General features: G+C 51.4%; 1 protein-coding gene across 6 annotated transcripts in view; it reads left to right on the plus strand.

Moving 5' to 3' along the window:
- TTC7B (tetratricopeptide repeat domain 7B) overlaps positions 1 to 20305 on the plus strand; it is a 269079-nt gene that overhangs the window by 217101 nt on the left and 31673 nt on the right. For all 6 annotated transcript variants that reach the window (XM_039469191.2, XM_039469195.2, XM_039469190.2 and 3 more), the window contains one exon: positions 11374 to 11576. In XM_039469191.2, coding sequence (XP_039325125.1) covers positions 11374 to 11576 — 203 coding nt within the window. The remainder of the gene's footprint in view (positions 1 to 11373; positions 11577 to 20305) is intronic.

Consider the following 20305-nt stretch of genomic DNA (forward strand, 5'->3'; position numbering starts at 1 on the left):
TCCGCTGGCTCAGCGATGCTTCTGCATGACTAAAAAGCCCGAAAATAAATGCAGTGTGCAGGCATTTTAATAACAAGAATCCCACTACACTGCGCTTCCAAGAAATGATGGCTGTGGATTTACTTACATATTTATATTTTGACATAAATGGTAATTCCACTCCTCAGGTCTCATTGCTTCATCTGTACAACCCTCCCTGGGCCTTCTCAGGCTTGACTCTTACAGTGCCTGGTGAAAGCCCGCATTTGGCTGAGAAGGGTGCTTATTATCCACCCACTGTCCTTCTGTTGACTCCTGTTTTGCCAAGGCTAATCATGGGATGTCCCACCCTGTTTGACACCACTGGCAGGCCTTCGCTTTGGAAACATGGTTGGATTTACCTGGCCTTGGCATGCCTCGGAGCCCAGCTCAGTCAGCCCTTTCTGTGTTGGCATCTTCCATTGAGCCATAAGAACTACCGTAAATTAACAAATTACATTCTTCTAAGCAGAAGCACAAAAGGGGGATGAGTCATGAATTTACAATTGTTCTTCTCTGCTGCAGACGCCTGCAGCGTTCAGCCTCTTGCCCAGCGAGGTCCCAGACATGCTGGCTCTGAGGGCCAAGGAGTAGCGGGAGCACCTCATCCACAGCTCCCTTATGCAAAGCCTAGGCCCTGGCAGAGGACTCTGATGCCTGTCCTAGTCAGTCACCCCCATGAACAACGACTACAGAGAGCAGAAGGGGAAGGAGTCTGGTTTAATGCCCAAGCCAGGTAAACCTGAACTTGTGGGGCTGGTGTAGGGGCAGAGTCGTCTTTCAAATTGGTCTCAAAGTTGGGTTTTTGAAGTGTGACGTCTAAAGGCCATCCCCCCAGTGGAACTAGCTCCCCTGACCTTAAAGGTGGCACTTCTCTTGCTTGTTTTCGGGAAATGTAGTGACCTGAGAGCCAACACATTCCAGGAGAGGTTCTCCTGGTGTCTCGCTGCCCCCACTCAGTTATCTAGAGACTTTGCCCCACTTTGTGTGGCCTGCCATGACCGTTGGGGAGGAAATTTTATAGCTGATTATTGGAATATCGAAGAACTTGATGGCTAAGATTCAGCTTGGACCTATCCTTTTATTTTATTTTATATTTTATTTTTTGGGGGGAGGTGGTGGGGGAATGGAATCTCGCTCTTGTCACCCAGGCTGGAGTACAATGGCGCAATCTCAGCTTACTGCAGCCTCCACCTTCCGGGTCAAGTGATTCCCCTGCCTCAGCCTCCCAAGTAGCAGGGATTACAGGTGCCCACCACCATGCCTGGCTGATTTTTGTATTTTTAGTAGAGACAAGGTTTCACCGTGTTGGCCAGGCTGTCTCAAACTCCTGACCTCAAGTGATCCACCTGCCTCATCCTCCCAAAGTGCTGGGATTACAGGTGTGAGCCACCGCTCCCAGCCTGCTTGGACCTGTCCTTGAATTTTTATGTAATCACACAAGATCCATTTCTCATTCCATGGCCCATAAGACAGTCACGTTCTCCTTCCTAGTAAATGGATGTAGCCTTACCATTCTAGAAGGTGGTGGAATTGAACTGTGGAAAGTGACTGTAGACCCTGAGCCCCTGTGCTGTATGCACGTGGTGAGCATTAGCGTGTAGGACAAATGAATGGAGTCAATTAGGATCCTTTTGGAATTCGTGCCATATTGACTCTTTCAAAGCAATGGCTTTGCTTGAGTCAAGATTTAGAATGGTATCATATCCACGCAGTCCTTCAAGAGGAAAATTTAGAAGAAGACAGATAGTTTCCACTGCACTGCCAGGTTTTACCTGATGTGATTTGAGTCGCACTGTTCTGAGAGGAAAAATAAACGTGACTCATTTTTTTGGCAGTTCATAGAAACCAGGTAACATCTGCTTCCTGGATCCATCATCAGCTCCCACAATACTGCCAGAGTCCATCCATTTTGTAGGCTTTAGAAGAAATGTAAGACACCCAAAGCCATGGTGTCTGTGTGGCCTTTGTGGGCCTGTTCTCTCCTGGTGGGTCTGAGTACACTGAGAGCTTGGGATGGGAGCCCACAGCGAAGGCGGACCCAGATTTGAGGCTTGCAGGAAAGGCCACTCCAGAGACGACCTCGGATTTCCAGCCTATTGTGGCAGAGAGTCCCTAGGCCACTTGTCTGTGATGTGCACAGCAGGGAGACCGTGACTAGGACACCTGTGCCGCTAGCCACTTTGTATGGGGACAGACCCAGGAAATGAAGGGTGCTTGCCCACAGCAGGTCCCCACTTGCTGTGTGGTAGGGGCTCGCTTCCACAGGTACATGGCACACAAGTGAGAAGCCATAAAATGGAAAGTCTCCCTCCTATCCCTGAGACTCAGGTCCCCCACAGGCAACCACTGTCACCCGCTCTGTGCACCTTCTAGAAATCTCACACGCTGTACCTCGTCCCCTACCACTCTCTGAATGTGCTACCTGGTAGGTAGGTGCACCTCAGCACCTGTAAGGTGACTTATACTTTGTAACAGCTAGAATAGAAGGGTTTTGTTTGTTTTTTTTTCTAAGTTTTTGTTTGTCTTTTTGCCAGTTTTTTAAAAATAGATTTGTCAAGTATGGTTAGACCATCGTTGAACCAATACTCTACTGATTAACATTTAGATTTGAATCTTAAATTCAGCTGATAACATTTAGATTGTTATATCAATTTGTACCATATTGACTCTTTCAAAGCACTGACTTTGCTTGAGTCAAGATTTAGAATCATATCATACATTCACGTAGCCTTTTAAGAGGTAGATTTAGAAGAAAATAGCTTCCACTGCACTGTTGGGTTTTACCTTATGTGGTTTGAGCTCCCCTGCTCTAGTATTTTGCTATTACAGATAATGCTTCAGTAGATATCACCATAAACAATCTGCCCTTCGCATTCTCATGTTCTGCATCCATGGATTTAACCAACCTTGGATTTAAAATATTTGAAAAAAATGTCTGTACTGAACATGTACAAACTTTGCCTTCTTATCATTATTCCCTAAACAATACGGTATAAGAAGTATTGAATAGCATTTACATTGTATTAGGTATTATAAGTCATCTAGAGATGATTTAAAGTACATGGGAGGTTGCGCATGGGTTATATGCAAATCCTGTCAGGGACTCAAACATCCATGGATTTTGGTATTCGAGGGAGGTCCTGGAACCACTTCCCGTGGATACTGAAGGCCAACTGTGTATTCTTTTTATCTGTAAGATAAACTGATGGATCCAAGGGTGTGTAACTCTTTAATTTTGCTAGGTTTTGTCCATTGCCTTCCACAGAATTATACCAATTTACATTCCAGTCACCAGCGTGCTAACGTCCACTTTCTCACACCCTTGCCAACACAATGAATTCTCAAAAGCCTTGATCTTTGCCAATCTGACAAGTAGAAAATGGTATTTCCATTTTCTGCCCATAGCTTTTGACCATTTATCTTCTTAGATACTGAGCTTTTCCTTTCTAAATATTTATTGTGTGTCAAAGAAATCTGCCTTGCATCTGAAATAGGTGTTGTAAACAACTTCCAAGGGTTTAAGTTTTTGTTTGTCTTTTTTGCCAATTAAAAAAAAAAGGTAGATTGATCAGTAATCTCTTCTTATGGCATCTGTGCCTCCCAAGATACTTAGAAAGCAACTACCCATGTTTATGGTTTCTTTTCCTAAAAGTTCCAGATATCTTCCAGTACCATTTGTCCACATTCTGTCCTGTAAAGAAGGTCGGAGGGAGGTTATTTTCTCCATCTTGCAATGTGGGAGCCCAGGCTAGATAGAAGTGAGCCCCTTTGCCGTCTCTCTGTGCAGAAGTCAGGGGAGCCCCATTAGAGCGTGGGATGTGGCACCTGAAGACATGGTTCCTCAGGAGCCATTCCTTGTCTTCCTTGCATTCACGCCTTACGGCTGGTGTTGGAAATTCGCACATCCACAGCCCCTTCAGCCCTGAGCCAGGGTCTTTCCCAGGCCAAACAGCTTCTTGGTACCCATTTTTCAATGTTGGCATTGGGAAGGCTAAAAATGACTTTGTGGTTGGTGGCTAATTTCTGCTTGTTACCTACTAATAATTATAGCTTTCACTTTGGCACCTCTCACGGTTGAAACCAGTGGCTATTCTTAGATGTGCAAGATCAGATTTTCTGATTTCTGCTGGAAATTTAAGGCTGCCATTCTCTCGCAAATTCCTTGGCCCTGGCCTGGCCTGGCCCTTTTGCCCAGACTCCTCCCAGGCACCAGAGGTTGCATCAGCAGGGTCAAGGGGTAATCCCTTAGGCTTGCCCCGTTCGTGACGAGATGAAGACAGCTCCCAGACAGGTGGTGTGTGCAGTCGCTGTACAGGGAACGCCTGTGAGAGAGAACACGACGTCCCTGGGGTCAAGCCTGCCCAGCTAACGTTTACCACGCACTGTTGGATGTGTCAGATGCTATTCCCAGGACTTTCAAATGTCTATTTGTTCAGTCCTTATAATAACCTTATGAAGTAGAAATACCTATATTCACCCCATTCCACAGGTGGAGAAACTGAGACCTAGCTTCAGGTCACTTGCCTAAGGTTACACAGCTAATGGGTTAGAAAGCCAGAATCTAAACCCAACCAATGTGGCCGCAGAACCCTGGCCCCAACCCACAGTAGGCACTCAGTTGCCAACACAGTATCATCTCGCATCTCCACGTACCACAGAGGAGCCAGGCACTGGAGATAGAGCAGCACGTGGGAAGGCCGGGAGCAGCCTGAGCTCTGAGTGTTAGAGGAATGCAGCCCCCTGGGGCATGAACCCTGAGGAGTAAGCAGTAAAGCTGCCGAAGGGAGGCAGGAGAAGGGCCCGGGCCTGGGTCATGTTAGCACCCCTGCTAGCCATGTTCAGATCTTTTACTTAGTCCTAAAAGCATTGGAAAGCTACTGAAGAATTTGAAGGAGCATGAAAGGTTCACTTTCAAAAGATTACTCCAAGCTGGGCACTACTCAGGAGGCTGAGGTGGGAGGATTGCCTGAGTATACTGAGTATAGCCTAGGCAACGTAGCAAGACCCCTCTCTGGAAAAACAAACAAACAAACTATATATATATATATATATATATATATATATATATATATATATATATATAAAACTCCAGCTAAATGTGAAGAATGGGATAGAAGGCAGTCAAAGTAGACGCCGGCAGAGCAGGAAATTGGGAGCGTTGGTCCAGGTGACGGAGGAGAGCAGCTTGGTCTGCAGTCTCAATGGAAGTGAAGAGGAGAGGACCCTGAGATGCTTTCGAGGCAGAGCTGCTGGGACTTGTTGTGGGGTGGATGTTGAGAGGTGAAAGGAAAGGAGGAATATGGAAGGCAACCTGAGTGTGGGGCTTGAGTCTGTGGGTGACGCGATACCATTTGCTGCCATGTGGAAGCCTGGGGAAGAACTGATGAGCTGGGGTCAGGAAGGCAGAGACTTCAGAGTCCCACTTGAGCTTGGACGTGTCGGGTGCCTGAGGACAGGGAAGTCAGGATGCCAGGCAGGCGGCTGGATGCGCCAGTCTACATTTCAGATCTGGGCTAGAAACATACCTTAAAGAGTGGGGATTTAAAGCCCCTTTTAAAGGCCTAAGATGTCAGACGGCCAAAGAAGAGAAGAACAGGCGTGGCCCGGCCCTCCGGGAGGGTCAGCACACCTGCAGGTCACTGCGGGAGGGCGGACGGGGATGAGGGTTGTCCCAGAGCACACATAGGGTGGAGGAAGAATGGGAGGTGAGAAGTGCTTGCCCTGGATTTCTGGGGGGCCCTGGGCAGAGGGAAACTGAAAGGCATTTGGGGCAAAGAAGCTGTTAGGCCCGGAAGAGCATGCCGAGATTGAACACAGGGAGGAGGAGGTTGGAAAGGCAGCAGAGCCCTAATTTTGAATGGCAAGCAAAAGCATTTGGGTTACGTTCATGCCACTGAAGCTTTGTACTAAGAGGGGTTGGGGGGAGATTTTATCTACAACATTTTTCATAGTAATCCAATAGCCCAGGAGAACATTCAGAGCTTACGGAGCTCTCGGAAAGAGGTAGGAAGTGTCCGCGACCCTGAGCAGCCCCTTACCTTTGGTGAGAGGCAGTCAGCCACTAGCGGCCAGGACAGGATGTCTCTCTTCAGAGAATGAGCTTCTGGAGCCTGCCCTGCAGCTGGAGCGACCTTGCGCTGAACTGCGCTCTTGGTGGCAGCTGATGGCGTTCAGTTCCCAGAACCCGAGAACCTGCTTCACTGTGTTTCTGTTCCTTTCGTACCAGTTCTTGTAGCTCTTAATAAGCTCACAAGGCCCTTTATTCTTTTACAGTTGAATTTACTCCTTGATGAAAGGAACAGGGAGATTTCGTTTGCTGTTGCTTCTCTGGCCTTCAGCTGTCTTCGTTGGCCTGTACCACCAAAATGGCTGCCCTGCTCTGACCCACACTCGGCATTCATTAATGTGTGAACTTTTCCTGAGCACCTACTAGGTTGTGTCCTAGGGTACCAGCCACTAGATCCTCTGCTGAGTGGTACAGAGGTGATTGTGGCCAGGAGTTGTCTACAGTTTAGTGAGAAAATCATCCTGTTTCTATGTGGGGGGCTTTGGGAAAGTATAAATGATACTCTTTTCTTCCTGAGTTCCGAACCGACGAAGACAAGGGAGGCAGATGGAGATCGAATCCCCAGATCTGCCACCGGGGAGGCTGGGTGGAAAATTGGTCCTCGTTTGGGCTGCGGACTCCCAGGAAAGAAGGCTTTTCACATAGTGCAGGTTCATAGTCAGTACCTGCCACCTTGTTCTAGCCTAGAGGCCCAGCCACATGCCTAGGTAAAGAAGGCCACATCCTGGAGTGATCTCATGGGTGGTGGCAAAGCTTAGATGTCCTTTCCTGCTCTTCCCCAGCCCCATCGTAAACTACCTGATTGGTGTCTGAAACCCCAGAGCTAAAGCTTCACCCATGGAGCCCAAGACATTATGCCCCATGAAAGTGTAATCTCCTATTCAGAGTCATTGTCTTAAGGGGCCATGGTGAAATGAAAGGCTGGACCTGGATCCCCCAAATACTCTGACCCAATGCAATAGAGCTGTGGGGCTCAGACAAATCCAGTTATCTCTTTGCACCTCGGCTTCCTTGCCCTGCGGTCTCCAAGAGGGCTGAGGCTTGACTAAGAGTTATCCTCTCAACATTTGTGACTCGCTTTGGGCTCCAGGCTTCCTGAGGAATGGAAGCTGCTGGAGGAATCCCACGGCACTGATAAGGCCTGTGCTCCTGATGGACGTGGCAGGAACATGCACAGCCTGGGGTTGATCTTGCCTTTCTGGATCCCGGCCACTCTTGTGTCATCTTGATCCCTGCCACTCTCATGTTGTCTTATCCCTGCCACTGCCCTGGGAGGGTTGCGGGCCAAGTGAGTCCCCCCACCTGACAGGTGGACAGGCCCAGAAAAGTTGACCGACTTGCCCAAGGCCACACATGAAGACCAGGGCCAAGAACCAAGTCCTCCATGTTCTCATGACACTGTGACTTACTCACTGGAATCCCTAGAACCCTCGTGTTCCCAGTGGTGTCTCGGAGGCAGAGAGAAGGGGACAAACAAGAGGTAGCCACACCGCCCACTCAGGAGTCTTTCATAACCTGGGGTAAGATCTCTTTGGAAGAAAGAGGCTCCACTGGGGAAAATGGTTTTAAAATCGCTGCAGGACATGGTGCCCTAAGTCCTTCCTTTTGAGCTTAAAAGAGAGAGATTTGGGAGCAGCCCCAGGCCGGGCATTTCCTGCCGAATCTGTCAGGGTCGCAGGCCTTATCAGTGCCATGGGATTCCTCCGGCAACTTCCATGGACTGAAAAGTACCATGGCAGCCTGGATTCTTTCTCTCACCTGATCCTGACTTGGTTCCATCTGTGTCTTCCATTTCCCCATCACGTGAAGGGAGCAGGAGCATCAGACCTGGGGCGTATACAGACCTGGCAACCAGTGAGATACTGGAATCACGTTTGGTCTCATGGAGGACCCCTGTAGAACGGAAATCACGTGTACACAGTCTTACTGGCGTTTACAGCTTTCCTCACATTGATTCTTGTTCTGAACACCTGCATCCCTGCTCTCCCGTGTCAGCGTTTTTTCACGATGCTCTAGGTGGGAGAGGCTGGGTGGCCTCACCAGCCCACAGCGTCTCTGGGACTGAGATCTTGGAAATGAACTCACTCCCAGCTTGGCAGCGAGGCAGGAGCTGGGCGTGAGAGGGACGCTCTGTCCCGCTCCCCTTGTTGCTGCCACACTCGAGAACCCAAAATCGCAGTGGGCACACATTTGGCTCTTTGCTGAGGGTGTCGAGGGAATTGTGCTACTGAAAGGCATCAGACAGCCCAGCTGTCTTAGGAGGGTGGGTGTTTGTCTCCCAGAAGGGAGAGGTTTTGCCTGGTCCTAACTGAAGGACAGAGAAATGTCTTGTTTTGTCCCTGTAGAGGCCCTGTGTGCACAGAAGTCCAGGAGGTCCCTCTTGAGTTGAGTCTCCTGAGATTGTGAGGCAGGCGTGGCTGGGCGTTGTCACCTTCAGGGCTCAGTGCATGGTGCTGGAATTGCCCGGGTTTCCGTGTCTGCAGGAGTCACCCAGGATGCCCCTCCACAAGCCTCTGGGCTCCGTCTTCTCTGGCAAGGAGGGGACTGGAGGGCGCAAGGACAGACAGAAGGTACTGGGTGCATCTGGGCCGGGCGAGGCCTGCTTTTACCAGGGCCTTCTCTTGGCCTGGGGAGTCAGTCATTGGTGCGAATACCATCACCAGGGAAGTGAGGTGTTCGAGGCAGGGACCAGCCAGGCTGATTGAGGTGAAAGGTCAGCAGCATCACCACTGACCACAGCTGTGAGATATGCACCATTTTCCCGTCCCTGGGCCTGAAGCTGGGGGCCAGAAAGGTGGATCTGCCCCAGAGCCTGCCCTGGGGAGTGCTGTCCTGGGAACGTCCTATCCCAGGCACACCCAAGACCTCACAGAAATACAGGGACCCGGCTATCGGGAGCTGCAAGAGGCTGGGCTTTCCTTCAACTGAAGGGGATGGTCAGAGAGCTTCCTGATATGGTGGGATCCATCTGGGCCCTGAAGGAGGCTGGGGTGACAGCATCACAGGCACAAGCAACAGAATCGACACAAGTGTGGAGACGGGATACCCACTGTGTATGCAGAAGCAGCACTGGCAAGGCCAGAGCCCAGGGGTGCAGGGAAGCACCTGGCTCCAAGGCCTGCAGAGGAGTCTGATGTCACCCTGGGCCAGAGGAGGCGCTGTTCTCTGCGGGTGCTGCAAGCACAGGCTCCTAGCCAAGTGGCTGGGGTTCTGATCCCAGCTCTGCCTCCAGCTTGCCCAGAGAACTCAGGGCAAGGCGCTCATCTGGACAATAGGGATAAAATCGTAGTACCTACTGGATCACCATGCAGATGGAATGAGAAATGGGAAGGCCTCCAGGTACAAAGCACATGTTTAATCTACTACTATTGTTACTGTTATCATTCATTCATTCAGTGATTCACTGAGCTCTGACCATGTGCCAGGCACTGTCCTAGTCCCTGGGGGCACAGCAGCAGGCAGCACAGATACCATCCCTGCCCTCATGTCGCTTACAGCCCACATTCCAGTGGGGGCATACAGACAGAAAATCAGAGCACAGGGCCACGGCGTGGCTGCCTGCCGGGCAGGCGCAGAAGCCACAGGCCCCAGGGAAGGAGGGCTTCAGAGCAGGTGCCTGCTGCCCCAGAGGTTGGCCTCAGGGTTGACCTGGCAGCAGCTGTGGAGGATAGGCTTGTGGAGGGGACAGGAGGCAGGGAGGGGAGGCTCTGCATAGTCAAGGCAGCTTCCAAAGTGGGCTCCAGGAGATGGCACGGTAAGGTGCACAAGGAAAATAGTACATCTTTCTTTTATTGAGACAGAGTCTCGCTCTGTCACCCAGGCTGGAGTGCAGTGGTATGATCTCGGCTCACTGCAACCTCTACCTTTCAGGTTCAAGCGGTTCTTCTGCCTCAGCCTCCCTAGTAGTTGAGATTACAGGCGGGCAACGCCACAACTAGCTATTTTTTTTGTATTTTTGGTAGAGATGGAGTTTCACCATGTTGGCCAAGCTGGTCTCGAACTCCTGACCTCAAGCTATCTGCCCGCCTCAGCCTTCCAAAGTGCTAGGATTACATGCACAAGCCATAGCACCCGGCCTAAACTTTCTTTTTTTGTCATTTTCTTTTAACATTTCTATTTCATGTGCTGTTGTGGATTATATGACATGTAATGTATTAATTCATACAAACATGCACATAACTGGGAGATGGGGTGAAAACCTCTTTTACTGTGGGGTACACAAGCGGTCAAGGCAAAAGCGCTGAGGAAGGATCTGGCAGCAGGTGGGAGAAGGGGTCCGTGAGCCCCGGCAGAGCAGGGCAGCCCCTGCGTGAGGCTCTGGGCTGCAGACTTGACCAGGTGGCCCTGCTGGCCCTGGAGAGGGGTCGTGGGGGGGTGGGGGGGACGGCGACTCAGAGGTCTCTGAAACCTCAGGCCCAGCTGACTAGAAAGATGGTGGTGCCTCAGCTGGCAAGACCTCGGGAGAAGAGGCCCTAGGGTCCAGGTGAGGCGTTCCCCCTGGATATTCAACAAGTGTCACCTGGGAGGCAGGAGGCGGCCCTCGGAAACACTGAAAGGCTCTTCCGGGAGGCCAGGGCTGCAGAGGGGTTTGGCTCCACGTGGAGGTGAGAGAGTTGAGGCCTGGGGTCAGTGGGAGGGTCATTAACAGCTTGTTTGAAAAGTGACAGCTTGGTTTGTCAAAGGGTGTTGTCACTGTGATACAGATAAGAGTTTACGGGGTGCACCAGCTTTCCCTGGTCAGGAGTGGGCTCAGGCCAGGTCTGGCGGGGCAGCCATCTTGCATCATGCCTGTGAGCATGAAAGCCGAGGCCTGCAGCCCCATCACGCTTCTTGGTATCAGGAGACTAGGTCAGAGGGCAGAGCCGTGGCCCTCTGAGGGTCTGTGGTCCTCTGGTCTGCTTGTCCCCGTGTTCATTCTGGCCCTTTCTCTATGGCGGTCAGAGCCAAGGGTAGGCCGGGCCAGCCTCTGTCCAGACACTGAGGAGCCCCAGGTGGACCCTGAGGGTGGGTGTCCTCGGAGGTCGGGACAGTGACCAGGCAGGCCTCACTGCCCTCTGTCTGGTGGTGACCTACGCCTGCCCTGCAAGGCCCGCAGCTGAGGGACTCCAGTCCCTGTGTAGGCGTGGACGGGAGGAGCTGTCGGCGGCAGCCATTTCTACTCGGAGCAGGGATCAGCTGGCTCCGGCCCCGCCAGACTCCCATTCGGGGAACACGAGCGTCAGAGGCCACTCGCAGGGCGTCAGAGGGGCCCCAGGAAAGCGTGTGCCGTTGCTCTCTCCTCACAGCTGAAGTCTACATCGGCATCGGGAAGCCTGCAGAAGCCACAGCCTGTACCCAAGAAGCTGCCAACCTCTTCCCAATGTCCCACAACGTCCTCTACATGCGTGGCCAGATTGCCGAGCTGCGGGGAAGCGTGGACGAGGCGCGGCGGTGGTATGAGGAGGCCCTAGCCATCAGCCCCACCCACGTGAAGAGCATGCAGCGACTGGTGAGTCCGCGGCCCGGCCGCACCTTCACTCTGGCACGGGGACAGCCCTTGGAAGCGGCAGGTAGCACGTGACCCTCACATCCTCTTCTGGTTCCAAAGGCTCCATGCAGTTAGCTTGCCAGGCCGTCACATGGCCTGAAGCCAGAGAGCATTGTTTCTACCATAGCTGATGCCAGTGGCGCCCTCCGGAGCTGGCTGTGCATCCCCTCAGCCCACCTGAGGTCCTGTTAGGTGCTGTGGCCTCCTGGCCAGCAGTCTAAGCCACCCTGTGGCTCTGGGTTTGATAAAGACATCTTGTGGCCGCGCGGCATTGTCACTGCCATCTCGGCCTCTGCACTGCTTGCAGTAGCCACCTTCGGGGGTTTCCACATCCCGGGAGACTTCAAGGCCAGTTTACAAACTGGGCGGCTCTCTTCCCTTAAAGGAGCCTGAGACCCCAGCATGTCTCTGAAGCCACTGGCTGGGAGGGGGCATCCTTCCGGGGGAGTGTCTGGCTGTGTTGTACTGAGCGGTGGGAGGCAGATGAGCCACTCCAGGGTCCGCGCTGCGTGGGGGTGTGGTGGCGCTCCACGAGCACACGTTCTTCTGTAGCCCAGGCCAGAAGCCTGGAGTTGCCCTGCTGCCCCCGCCCCTTGCCATGGATCAGTCTTGAGAGATCCTGGAGCCGGCCACCTGGCCGTGTTGGTTTCAGCTACGTGGGGAGACTGTTGTTCACTCAGGAGGTTCTGTCTGTTGAGAACATACCTTAGTGAAGCTGCCTCACGAGCCCTCTGTCGTCCTCCTGCGCGGGTCTAAATTGAAATTCACAAGGTCTGGGAAGCTGGTGAAAAGCCGTGCTGCATTCTCTGGGCCTGCATGCTGGGCTTTGGTTCCGAATTGTTTCATTTTTAGCAGTAGACATCACTGATGTAATGAACCACAGGAAAGAAAAGCCTTGTGTTATTACAAAGCTCAGGGCCTTCGTGTCCACACCCTTGGAGGCTTAGCACCCATAGTCAGGCGGTAGTGTGTGATATGGAAGAGTCAGCACCGGACAGGGAGTCCGAGGACAGAGTTCTGGTCCCAGCGACATCAGTGGTTTGCTCTTTAATCTCAGGAAAGGCCCCTAAGCCCTCAGCACCTCAGTGTCCTTTCTGCAAAATGAAGGCATTGGACTAGAAGGCTGTGTCTGTCCAACACTAATAAGATGTGGCTTTGTAACGAGTAAGTAAAACGTTCCCAGAAGCATCCCAAAGCCTTCATTATCTTGCCATTTTAATGTTGCAAAATGTAGAAGGGGCTGGGTACTAACTGTTGGTTTCTCGTAGCAAATGCTGACACACTGGAAATTAGGCGCCTTGGAGAGTGTTAGTGCTAGTGCTTACGAGTTAGATCTGTGCTCAAACTAAGCCCTAGTCTGACTCCTGGGGAAGCTTGGACTTGTCACTTAACCTTGTCACTGTATCTAGGAGCCTTGGTGTGTTTCTGTGAATTGGGCTTCTACCCCAGTGGGATGTGGCGAGAAAGAATGAAATGATTTCCATAATCATTCTAGCGGAGTTCCTGGACCTAGTAGGTGCTCATGAAATAGTAAACTGAAGACAGTCATTTTCAGTTTTAAAAATAAACCTTACCATAATTACAGCTACTTAATTTTTTCTAATTTCCCATTGTGAGTTTTTTTGTAGCCACACACGGATTTATAAATAATTTTACATATTATCCAAACATTAGTCTGTTTTATTAAAAATATGGCACAGTTTTTAATTTTTGTCTCACTATTGTAAGAGGAATTTGCAAAGAGCTTTTCAGATCTCTGTGCTTGCTGAGAGCATCTAGCAGAGGTGCAGTCCCCACCACGTCCCCAGGCGTTGTATTAAAAAGAGGCTGCATGTTTCCATCTCGGGGCCTATGAATTATTCAGGGAAGTGTTTCTTGTTCATCCCCAAGGAGAACACGAGACAAAAGATCAAATAGGAAAATCGTACCAGGAGAGTTTTCTGTTTCACCTTTGGAGCTTTTCAAGACACCTGAGACATCTGACAAATGCCAGATGCTTTCCTTTCTGAAAGGAACAAGCAGTTGACCCAGCACCAGGGAGCTGGTGAGCGAGGCCGGGGCAACGACAGCCTTCCAACCCTGGGAGACATGAGCTGCTTTGGAGGTCCTGCCAGTAGAAAGGGGTCGTAACAGTGAACTATTAAAACCTCTCTCAGTGTGTCCTGAGATACTGAAAAACCCTTCAGATTGGAGGCAGATGGAGAAGAACGAGACTACTGATTTTGAGTTTGGAGTCTCACAGTCAGAAACTTTGCCTAGTGACTAATCAGTGTGACTCCCAAAGGGTGGCTTGAACATTCCTTCTTGGGGATCTTCTAAATGAGGCACCTGGCCTGTGTTCTCCCCAGCCTACCCCCAAGAGCCCAGCCCACAGCCGGGAGAAGCCCCACGCAGCCAAGGGCAGGTCCCTGTCCCACTGGTTCTGCAGGACCCTCTGGTGCCTGTGGAGGGGCAGCTCCCGGACCCCACAGGCTCTTCTTCAACCCTGAGACATCACATTCCCTCTCTGTCCTATTCCCTACAGCTACACAGGAAAGCTGTGTTTCTGTGGCCTCAGATGGAGGAAGGGATGAAGGGGCCTTCACATGTATGCTAGAGGCCCAGGAGGAGGCCCCAGAGCCAGGCTGGCTCGGGTGAGAATCACAGCTCTGGCTCCTCATTTGCTGTGGGGCCTTGGCAGGTTATTCACCCTCTTGGTGCCCCATTTACCTCAGCTATCTAAATGGGGATAATATTCACACCAGCACATCACAGAGACAGATTAAATCCAAGAACTGACATCTCTTGCTAAGTCACAAAAGGTTCTGTCACTACCCTCACGGAAGTCCGGTTGGTTTGCAAGCCCCCGAGTTAAGAGGAAGGTATCAGCAGGGAGATGAGAGGCTGTCTTACCAGATCAAGCCCCAGGGAGGAGGCAAGGCCCCTGACCTGTGTGGCAGAGGGCAGCGGAAACAGAGCTGAGCGTTGACAGTTGCCTGGCATGCAGGGAGAGCAGCGAGGGGGCAGCCAGCGAGGCCTGCCCCTGGCCAGGCAGGCCAGGGTCAGAAGGTCAAAACTAGAAGGAGTTTGAAGAACAGAGCCCCAGGGAGCATCAAAGAGCCAGCCATGGAGGCTCCAAGGGAAGGAGCCAACTGTGAGACAGGTCGTGGGTCATGGAAAAAAACCCAGAGGGTGGAAAGTGTGCTTGCAGCAGCCCCGATGCTCAGAGAGGAAGGCACAGAGCCAGAGGACAAGGAGGCTGCTGGGAAGAAGGAAGCCTCGTTGTCTGTCACAGGTGGTGGTCAGGTGGCTACTGGTGATGGCAGAGAACAGTTATGCCAGGAGTTGTAAGTGGCAGCAGGCACCAGATCACCAGCTTGTGAGAGGCCTACAGTTTAAGCAGAAATGCAAACCTGTTAGTATTGTTAAAAAGCAAGAATGGGGCCAGGCGTGGTGGCACACACCTGTAATTCCAGCACTTTGGGAGGCTGAGGTGGGCAGATCAAGAGGTCAGGAGATCGAGACCATCCTGGCTAACATGGTGAAACCCCGTCTCTACCAAAATACAAAAAACATTAGCTGGGTGTAGTGGCACGTGCCTGTATTCCCAGCTACTCGGGAGGCTGAGGCAGGGGAATCGCCTGAATCTGGGAGGCAGAGATTGCAGTGAGCTGAGATCAGGCCACTGCACTCCAGTGACAGAGAGACTCCATCTCAAAAAAAAAAAAAAAAAAAGGCAAGAAAGACTTTAGTATTCATGAACAGTAAATTGGAGGTCAGACTTGAAAAGAGAAATGTAAATTCAACCCCAGAGGAAACCGACAGTCTTCTGATAGTTTTAGCCTTCAGGTATGTGTTTAAATTCATATATAGTGAGAAGGGAACAGAGAAATCATGTGTTTATTAGCAATAATGAGTTAGCACAAGACAAGGGAGGCAGAGATGATTGAGGATGGGCAGGTCTTCAGGGAGCAACGCGCTAGAGGGCTAAGGAGTGACAAAGTAATGTTGTTGACAAGGGGAGGAATTCATAGAGTGACCAGACTTTTTCCAGAAAATCTAAAGGCATATTTTTATATTATTTTTGCATAAGTGTATAAATTTACATTTATTCGTGTGCTCTGTTAAAAAGCCTTTAGATCCCAGTATGCAAAATGAAAGAACAAAACAGAGCAACTTTTTCCAAGCCAGTTATTCTACGTTCTGGGGTGGGGGAGAAGAGAGAAGTGTGGGCTCATAGTGGTCCAAGGAGCCGAGAACCAGCATCCCTGGACAGTCGTTCTGAGGCCAAGGACAGAATCACCAGGACAGGGACAGGCTATGCAAACAGGGACATCTGGTTGCCCTCTGATAACGTCAGCCGGGGCTTTTGAGGGCAAGTGTGAGATTGGAAAGTAAGAAGGGAACAAGGGCTTTCAGGAGAGAGAAGAACGTGGAAGGGAGCCAAGGAGGTTGCGTGGAAGGGAGCTGATAAGGCTGGGCGGGGAAGTGTTGCTGGGGAACAAACGTGTGCTAGAGAATATTAGCAGGAGCCTCAGGTCCGCCTCCAGTCCCTTTGACAGGCGAGAAAAGGTGTGAAGCAGAAGCAGATGGTGGGGGTCAGCCAGGGCTTGGCGGCATGGACAGCAAGGGGAGTGAGGCTAGGTGAGGCAGCTTCGAAGAGGCCTGTGAGCCGAGAGGGATGGGGAGCCAGAGGGACCAGGAGCCAGAGAGGGACCGTGCCCTGAGAACCATGGGCAGGGCATCAGGGGACAGCGGTGAGATGGACCCCCCTCCCCCCACCGTGGGGAAGGAGGAGAACTGCGGGATGAGCATCTCCAGGGCTAGGACAGAGACCATGATGTTTCACAGCCTATGCTGAGAAGCCGCAAAATCTAGATTAAAAGCATGAAGGGACCACCCCCTTAAATGAAGCTTATAGGACAAGGCTGAGGGCCTGGAAAGGGACAGAAAGCCATCGGCCCTTTGCAAGGAAATGGCAGAGGGGCTGCATTTCACCCGACCCCTCCTCCAGAGGAAGTAGTGATGAAAGACCACACGTGGAGCTTGCCAAGGAGAAGGGGAAGGTGATGGGGAGGAGAGACTGGGGTTGGGCCAAGGCAGTTGGCCCCAAGAGGGCACTGGGGGCTGCGTGCCTCATCCGGAGGGGCCCTCAGGTGGTGGGCTGAAGTGGAGTGGAGCATGGGAAGCATTTGGCAGGGAGCTTGGCTCAGGAGCGCTGCTCAGTGGAAAAACACATTTTTCAGGTTACCATAAGGGGTCAACCTAATAATAGAAGAAGCCTTTTGTTTGGGGCATGGTGGGCTCAAAAGTGCTCATTTGTCTCCTGTGGATGGATTCTGAGACAAGAAAACCTCTTAGTTCAATCAAGATGGCTGCAGGCTAAAGGTTTCATACACGGGTTGTCTTTGAGGCGTTCCTCTATGATCTTATGTTTTCTGAAACATCAGAAATCTGGAATAACATCAAATATAAAAACTTGAGGAGTGGTGCTGCCGTTCTATTTCAAGGGACGACATTAGTAGCAGACGACTTGCAGAGATTGGCTGAGCTGTTTGAAAAATGCATTTTATTATGAAATACCCGAAGGCGCAGCAGATTGATGGTAGGTTTGGGAGGACGGCCCCGCGATGTGAGGTGCAGTGGATATGTCTTATGGATTATGACTACATTTTCAGTTGTTTTAACAGCTCCAAAGGCTGACTAACGACACTGCTGACTAACGACACCACTCTGAGAAGGCAAATCTTCTGAAGTTCAAAGAGGGGCCTGAAGTCGGAGCTTTCTTTAAACTGTCTTCCAGCTTACATGCTAGTTTGCTGTGTGAAAACATCTCATCCCATTCCGCGTGATGAGCTGGAAGGAGGCAGAGAGGGCTGGAATCGGGGGAAAGAGGTGAGCTGTGGCTTGCCTGGCACTGCTAAATTACAGAACACTGGTGTTTTTCTCTGCCATCTTTTAAGTTGTCCATCTGTTCATTGAGATTTGGGAAAAATTACTGTCTTCTATTTTATTAGTTAGCACCTTGTTTTCCAATTCGTGTCCCTGTGGGAGGAGAGATTCAGCCTGAGGTTGACAGATTTCCCGGGGCTCCTCTGGAGACTGGCACTAGGTGTCTGTGTGTCTGTCCAGTTTATCCATCAGTCTAGTGAGGGCCATCTGGGTCCAGACAGGCAGGACAGGCTCACGCATCTGCATATCCGCAGTTTTCCCTCGGAGAAACGTCTTTAAGAGACATCTTTTGATCCCTTCTGTTCCTCTGGAAAAGGCCCAGGCACAAGTAAGCTGATGAAATCGACTTGAAATACCCTTCCTCTTTCAAATGGCCATCTTTAGAAATGGATCTCTTTCATCCGAAGTATCAGTTTTCTTTCCATACATAGAAAGAATGACTGGCAGGAAACAAAGCTTCCTGACAGTCTAGTGAGAAGGCCCTTTCATCTGTTAATTGTAGTTTGTTTGCCTTTATAATTAAAAAATGCCTTCCAAATTGAGGAGAGTGACTTTTTTTTTCTCTGCAGCAAGGCTTATGAAATCTTGAGTGCCCAGCCTTCCGCTGCGTCTGTGTGCTTGCTGAGAGGACCCTGGAAAGGGCACAGGCCTTCATTTCCCTATTCCCTTCACTCACTGTAACTGCAGTTACAACTCACAGTGCCGAGGACAAAGTAGTGCCTCCTGCTAGATGCTGAGTCTACCATCTCTGCTCTGTCTTCTGTCCAGTGCCACACTCTTCTTAATAGCTGCTTGATGGTCTTTACCTCTTTGATAGCTGTGTGAAGCCCTTTCAACAATTATTGATACTTGGCATAAGGATAACTTTTCTCTACAAAGAACTTTGGAGCCTCATATGCTGTATCTGTTGCGTGTGCTCTCCAAGTACACAGTGAGAGGGGACTTTCTTGTTTACTGATGGGGACCCTCCTCTTGGTGACCTGCCCCAGGTCACTTATAAGTTAGGAGCAGAAGCAGAACAAGAAGGTCGTGAGATTGTATGTTGGTGTGGTCCCTTAGGAGCCCAAAGCTTCAGTGACAGGATGGCGCAAAGATCAGGAGCGTGGTGCTGGTGCCACCTGCCTGGGTTCCAGTCCCAGCTTTGTCTCTTACTAACTGCGTACCCTGACATAACTCCCTCCATCTCTCTCTGCTTCCATTTTTCTCGACAGTGAAATGGGGGTAATTACAGTGCCCAGTGGTGTTGCTGTGTGGGTTAAATGAGATAGCAGGGTGCCTGGCATTCCGTGAATATCAGCTCTGAGTGTCACCCGTAATCCAGGTCGCGCCTCGGCTGGGAGCTCCTTTGCGTCTGTTTGACAGTGAGTGAGTCATCTCCTGGCCCCGTGGAGCTTCCCTGTTGGCACCAGTGTGACTGACTTTCACTGGTTGGAGGAGTCGATATCAGAATATATCTTGGCACGTGGTCGGCCGTGAGCACGATGCTTCGCTTTTGAGTGTTGCTTGCGGCCTGTTTCTGCAGAGCCAGGGCCTGGGTTTCAAGGTGGAAAAGGGTGGAGGAGTACATTGGTAGAGTAACCCCTGGGTGACTCGTTCTCAGGCAGAGACAGAAAGCAGCATCGCTTCTGGTGAGTCTCAGAGGGTCTTGAACTGGGCTTCCCTGCTCCTTGGAGATGGGCCCCTCCCATGGCCAGGGTGGGAGCCAGTCCCCAACCTGGAGGGCAGCCTGGCTTAAGTGTTGCCTCCTCTGAGAAGCCTTTCTTGACCACCACCCACACGCAGAGGGGCCCTCAACCCCTGACTCCCTTCTCTTGAAACCCTGGGTGAACCAACCGGGAAGTCTTTGGTCGCAGATCTGCCTCTGACTGGAAGCTCCTTGAGGGGAGGCCCCATGTTTCATACAGCTCAGTTTCCTGCATTGACCATGTCAGGGGCAGGTGGGGGGCCAGGCAGGAGAGAGCAGAGCAATACCTGTAAGCAGACCGGTCAGGTGTCCTGATCCCCTCTTCCAGACAAGGCCCCCAGAGCACCGGGTGGCTTCCCTAACATGGATTTTGAGCAGATGTCATCAGAACCAACTGTGTCTCTCCAGCCAGGACTCCTGCCTTGGTGCAGAGGCTTTGGGTGTGTGCTGGCTTGGCCTTGGCACAGCCCTTGCTGACCAGGAGTGTGGGAAATCACTTCAAGGCAGGACTAGATGATTCAACCATGTGATTTCACGTGAGACCATGGAGGCTTGGTCAGGCTGATTAACGGAGCCATCTAGCACAGTGGGGTGTCAGGGAGGCCCTGTGAGGCTGTAAGTGGGGCTGCCGCTCAGTGTGCTGGGCACAGTCAGGTCCCCAGGCTGATCTGCATGCTGGCTCCAGGGCCGAGCATGGGAGAAGGCTGGAGGAGAGCCCTCTGCTCGAGGACCCTTGGTGGAGGCAGTCACCCCCATCCCTGAGTTCATACACTCAGCTCTGTTTTCCCCAGGCACACTCTTCCTTGTCAGACTCTGTACCACATTTGGGAGACATGGGTGTCACTATCCTTCGACAGGGGCTGCTGTGGAGCAGCGCCCTGCTGGAGCCAGCAGAGTCTTCCCTGGTGACATGTGTGTCCCTGGCTGCTTGCTCTCTGTCCACATGGGCAATCACAGCTGAGAGAGGCTCAGGGAGCAGGCACCTGCCTGAGGGCACGCATATCCCAGTGCAGTCATGTCCTGAGGGTAGCTGTGTCTAGGCGCAGGCGTGTCTAGACCAGGCGTGTCCAGGCGT

The sequence above is a fragment of the Saimiri boliviensis genome, chromosome 2 (assembly GCF_048565385.1).
Source record: "Saimiri boliviensis isolate mSaiBol1 chromosome 2, mSaiBol1.pri, whole genome shotgun sequence".
NCBI lineage: Eukaryota > Metazoa > Chordata > Mammalia > Primates > Cebidae > Saimiri > Saimiri boliviensis.